The 5,911-nt window shown below is 54.5% G+C and overlaps 1 protein-coding gene across 1 annotated transcript; it reads right to left on the bottom strand.

Moving 5' to 3' along the window:
• Nucleotides 1–703: 703 nt before the first annotated feature.
• LOC103781732 (cryptochrome-1-like) lies at nt 704–5,360 on the bottom strand (the record flags this gene model as incomplete). Its single annotated transcript, XM_008949453.1, has 5 exons — nt 4,948–5,360; nt 4,310–4,426; nt 2,730–2,877; nt 1,486–1,626; nt 704–874 (listed from the first exon to the last, which is right to left on the bottom strand). Coding segments are annotated over exons 1-5 (990 nt in total), but the record flags the coding sequence as incomplete, so codon positions are not given.
• Nucleotides 5,361–5,911: the final 551 nt, after the last annotated feature.

Genomic DNA, 5,911 nt, shown 5'->3' with positions numbered 1-5,911 from the left:
CCAGCTCTCCAGCCTGTCCAGGTCTCACTGAAGGGCTGCACAGCTCTGGTGTGTCAGCCACTCCTCCCAGCTCTGTGTCACCACCAAACTGGCTGAGGCTCCACTCTGTCCCTTCTGCCAGGTCATTGGTGAGTGTGCTGAACAAGACTGGGCCCAGTCCTGACCCCTGGGGAACACCACGAGCTACAGGCCTCCAACAAGACTCTGCACTCTGGATCACAACCCTCTGAGCTCTGTCCTTCAGCCAGTTCTCAGTCCACCTCACCCATCTGACCCACACTTCTGAGCTTCCCTCTGAGGATGTTAGGGGAGATGTCTCAAAAACCTGGCTAAAGTCAAGGTGGACACCCTCCACTGCTCTCCCCTCATCTACCCAGCCATGCCACCACAGGTAGATTGGTCAAGCATGATTTCCCCTTGGTGAATCCATGATGACCACTCCAAATAACCTTTGTTCTCCTCCCCATGCTTAGAGAGGACCTCCAGAAGGAGCTGTTCCACCACCTCCCCAGGGGTGGAGGAGAGGCTGACTGGCCTGCAGTTTCCTGGGTCCTCCTCCTTGCCCTTTGGCACCAAGTTTTGTCACACTTCTCTGCTCCTTGCTGCCGTGAGCCTCACCTCCAGGAGACAGCAGGGACCAATGCCAAGGCAACAGAAAAACCCTACACGGGCACGCAGCAGGGGTGGCAATGCCTCCAGTTACCGTTTTCCACTTGTGGAGCCTCTCTGCATCCTCATACCACCTGATCTGCAGGCAGATGGGGTTCCCAGCCATTTGGGTGAAGTTTGGGGTTGCTGATGCCACCGTGTAGAAGAATTCCCTCCACAGAAGCTGCCCTTGGAGAGACACTGGGGGCAGAGAGTGATGCTTGGCCTGCAAAAGACACGGGAGGTGGAAGCTTCAGTTCATCTGCACCTCACTAGTTTTGTGACTGTCCATGAAATAAAGATTCATGTAACTGTGCCACAGGCTTCACAGCACTTTCCCAGGAAAGCCAGAGAAATCAAGGGCCTGAAGCAATGCTGCCTGCCCAAGAGCAAAGCTGAACTCTGTTGAACTCAATGTTGCCTCAAATGTTCTCCAGCTACCTTCCAAAATGGTGCCACACTGGGATTTCTTCAATAAATGTGTTTATTAACATATTAACTGCTTGCAAGCCAAGCTTGGGTGACTCAGCCACATCAAGAGATACTCTTAAGAAGTAGGTTTGGTGAGAGGTTGGTTTTCTTGGGTTGGTTTCAACCAAACTTCCTTAAGCTCTCAGTTTCCACAAGTTGGTTTTGGCTCATGCCATAATTCAAACTGGCCTGAGATGAAAACAGATGATTTCTAAAAACAAAACTGCCTGAAACTGATAAAAAAAAAAAAAACTTCACTTTAAAACACCAGGCAGATGTCCTGAGCTCCTTTTGGGAGGTCTTCTGGGCTTCCCTGGCTGCTTCCAAGTGCTGGATTCACTTCACTGTGACCAGTTGTTGCCTTACCTGAGCATAGATGGTTGACAGCCTGTAAAAGAAGGTGCGAGCTGACAGGCAGCCCATGCTGAAATAGGGGCTCAAGCCTGTGGTGCTTGGCAGCAGTGAATTTGGGATTGTTCTTGGTTTAGTAAAACTTGTCACCCAGCCCTAAAACGGAAACAGAAATCCAAAGTTCAGGCAGTGCAAAAGAAACAGCAAAAAAAAAAAGTCCTCTTGGCAATTGGTTTCTCAAGCACAGAGGGCTGTTGGATGTCATGCATGGAGAACACTCCCACCATCCCTCCTCCCAACAACTAGGACACCAAAATCTTGAGGCCAGGCTGCCATGAGCCTCCAAGAGCTCCAGTGCAGAGACCTCCTCCCAGCCACGTCCCACCCATGGGTGCTCTGGAGCTCTGCTCTTCCCAGAGAGCCCAGGGATGCTGTAACATGGGGAGGAGCTCTCTTGGTCCAACAGCACCACACTGAAGAGTTTTCCCACTTCAGGCAGTTGGGAGTGAGGGAAGAATCTGCTAAAAAGCAGCTGGCACCAAGGCAGCCTGGCTGCCAAGAGTTGAATCACAGAACCCCAGACTGGTTTGGGTGGAAAGGGAACTTTAAAAGTCATTGAGTTCAACCCCCCTGCCCTGAGCAGGGACATCCCCAGCTAGAGCAGGGTGCTCAGAGCCCCGGCCAACCTCCCCTGGGATGGTTCCAGGGATGGGGCAGTGACCCCCTCTCTGGGCAGCCTGGGCCAGGGGCTCACCACCCTCAGCAGCAACAATTTCTTCCCTCTCTCCAGTCTAAATCTCCCTCTTTGAGTTTCAAACCATCCCCCCTTGTCCTGTCCCACCAGTCCCTGCTCAAACATCCCTCCCCAGCTTTCTGGCAGGCCCCTGGCAGTCCTGGCAGCCCCCAGCAGGTCTCCCCAGCTGGAGCCTTCTCCTCTCAGCTGCCCCAGCCCAACTCTCTCCTGCTGGGCTCCCAGCAGAGGGGTTCCCCCCTCGGGGCATGGCTGGGGCTCCTCTGGCCCCGCTCCAGCAGGTCCCTGGCTCTGCTGTGCTGAGGACTCCAGAGCTGCCCCAGCACTGCAGGGGGGTCTCCCCAGAGGGGGCAGAGGGGCAGGATCCCCTCCCTGCCCTGTGCCCACGCTGCTGGGGGGGCAGCCCAGGCTGGTGGCAGCTCCTCAAGGTCCTGACACAGAAGAGGGGGACACTGACCCTCAGCCCAGGTGGGGCCACCAGCACCACTGCTGTGAAGCCAAGGCTGACCTGGTCAGTCAGGTGCTGCTCCAGGCGCTGCAGCCCCTCGGTCTCCCCTCCCCTCCAGGGTGAGAGGCTCTCCAGGGGGATCTCCAAATCCACGGGGAGAGGCACCTTGTACTGCTCAGCCAGGCCTGGCTCAGGGGCTCCACCCCTCCTGCTGGGAAGGAGAGGTCTCTGTCAACGAGGGAATTGGAGCCAGGGTGGGGAGGAAGAGCCCTGCCCAGCACACACACCGAGCCCTCCTCTGTCACACCACAGCCAGAGCACAGGGGGACTAAAGCACAGCCAGGAGCCCCGGGCTGCACCCTCCCTGGGGAAGGAAAACTCCTCCTGCAGTTGCTCCAGCTCACCTGAGTTGAGGGAAGAGGACCAGACCCACCAGAGGCCAGCACTCAGAGCAGGTGGCTGCAGCCCCCACAGCCCAGACCCCCCCTTGCTGCACAGGGGGCAGATCAGCTCCCTGGGCCACCTCCCTGCTCCCCAAGCAGTCCCCCCACATGTCCCCAGCAGCCTCCACTGCTGAGGCTTCCCCAGGGCCTCTGCCCCTGTGAGGCTGGAAGACCACCAGGGGATGGTTTTTTCCCCCCCCTGTAAAACACAGAAAAGGTGGTTCAGGAAGTGTCAGTGGTATGTGGGCTTCTCAAAACCCACAAATGAACTCAAGATCAGCAGATCTTTCTGTTTACCCAGAAAAAAGTGAGCTCAGCTCTGTTGCAGACACCTACAGAAGGGGCCAGTGCAGCTCTCAGAGCAGTGCCAGAACAGAAGCCTGCTGGGAAGTGTGTGAACTGCTCCTCCCTCAGCACCATTACTTTTAAAAGTGCAAATAAATGAGGGGGGAAAGGGTGAAGAAAATAAGAATCCAAGAAAAAAACATATAGGAACTGATCTACCCCAATATTTACATGGGTCTTGTCATGGGACTGTCTGAGGACAACATCAAGAGGACTCCCCTAAGATGGGAAGACCTAAGCCTAGGTCAGCAACACAGAGCTGAGGTCACACAGGAGGCACCTGACCCAGACATCCCAGTATCTCCAGTCCCATTCCCAGTGGCCAGCTCTCTCCTGCCCCAGCCTTACCTCCCTTTGGATCACTGACCCCTCCTCATGCAGAGGAATCCTTGACTCTGAGCTTCTTCTCAAGCCCTGGGAGACAGGAGCTCAGTCCTCACTTCCCACACAGCAGAGGGGAGGAGAGGTTTCAAGCCAGGAGGCAACAGTAGGAATATTCCACTGAAATTCCTGCCTAAATCAAACTATAGGGGTTCAGCCAACTGCTGATCTACACCTTGAACTGAGAGGAATCCAGAGCATCCCCTGAACAGCCAGACCTGTAATTCCTTCCTCATTCCTCTTCTCCATATCTTAAAAGTTTTTCTCCATGTGCCTTGCAAAAGGCTGAAGTCTTTGGCCTGGGTCACCTCCCATCTGCTGCCCCCTCCCCACAGCAGCCACATCCTCTGGACACACAACCAGAACCCCCCAGGAGCAGAAGTAATGTGAGAACAACACCTTGTTTGGCCCTGGCTCTTTTTTAGGGCAGAGAAAAGGAGCTGCCATTACCTGCTGGCAGCCCTTACTCACTGGAAGTCTTCAGCTGTAAGGTTCCTCACAGGCACCTCTGGGTCCCCCAGCAGAGACAGGATGTGGAGGAACCTCTTGTATGTCAGTGGGGGAGTCCCACCATTCAGCTCCAAAATCCTGAATCAGACAAGATCACTTTTCACCATAGCATAAACCAAGAAGGGAGCTGGAGCTGCCAGTGGATAGGGAGGTGACAGCACAGGCTGGAAGAGCCCCAGTTCATGGAATCATGGAATCATTTTGGTTGGAAAAGACCTTTCAGATCATGGAGCCCAACCCTTCCCCAGCCCTGCCAGGTCCCCACTGCCCCGTGTCCCTCACCCCACATCTCCACAGCTTGGAAACCCCTCCAGGGGTGGGGAATTAAGTGAATTAAAATGCCCCAAAGGAAAAAAATGACCATTCTTTAAGCTCACAGCCCAGCATCCTAACCCCTGTGCACGAGCTCTCCTGTGACTTCTAGCAACAAAACCCTCCAACAGACAGTGCCACGTTCATCTCAGATGGTCCTTCTGGATCCAAATGTGTTCTTTTGAGAAAATTGGACTAAGACACTTGGTCTTTTCTCCCTGAGGCTGGCTAGATCTGAAATAAGCCTTCCTGGAGGCAGCTCACAGGGCTGTGGGGCGCTCACGTACCGTTTGGTGTCATAGAGGCTGTGGCTCACCAGGGAGAGCACCTCAAAGCCCAGCTCCTCTCCCAGCTGTTGGATTTTGGCCTCCATCTCCTTGTAGAACGGCTCCACCTCAGCATCCAGAGTCACCTGGGTGATATTCCACTTCTGGACGTGCTCTCTCAGAACAGACTCATACTCTCCTTGAATGACCAGCAAGCAGGAGCCCAGTTGGGTCAAGTTCTTCTGGAGATCTTCCAGAGACTGCAGCAGAAAATGCCACCTCAGGGTGCCAATGTGCATCACGGATGTCATGAACTTCCTGTCCAGGATGTAGACAGGGTAGACAACCTCTGAGGACTCCAGGGCAGCCAGCAGGGTTGGGTTGTCATGAAGGCGAAGTCCCTTCCTGAAAAGGTGAATGGTGTGATGGGACATCCTGGTGGTGCTGGGACCTGCCAGAAGAGGAAGGGAACCCTCAGTTTTCAGGATATGCAATCCCTCTAGAGAACAAGGTCAATTAACAGTTAGAAACGGAGCTCCAAGGAGCCCTCAGCTCTTTTTACCCCAAGTTTCTTCTGCTTTTTGATGATTTGGTGAGAGAAAAGGATGAAATCACCCTCCCCAGTCTTCTCAGCCAGGCCCCACCACCCAGCAGACCTACCACCACCTCGCTCCACCAACAACAGCTTCTGGCCCAAATGAGTCACTCGAGTCCTTAATTAAATCCCTAAATTAAACTACACCCAAACAGCACTCACCAAGACAAAGGTCAGAGCATTGCTCCCAGAGCTCCAGGTACTGCCAAAACCTTCTATAACCCCAGAGATGAGGCCACCAGCAACCTCCCCCTGAGCCAAGAGGATGATTTCAGGGAGCTCTGCCTCTGCTGGTACACCATGGGCCACAGGGAGAACAGCCCTGCAGGAGCTCAGCTCCTCACAGACCTGACACAACCCTGGCCCCAGCAGGGAAGAGCCCTCCTGGAT

This window comes from Merops nubicus, unplaced genomic scaffold (assembly GCF_000691845.1).
Source record: "Merops nubicus isolate BGI_N331 unplaced genomic scaffold, ASM69184v1 scaffold11711, whole genome shotgun sequence".
NCBI lineage: Eukaryota > Metazoa > Chordata > Aves > Coraciiformes > Meropidae > Merops > Merops nubicus.
Note: the sequence above shows the minus strand (reverse complement) of the source record. Positions and strands in the feature narration are given on the sequence as shown.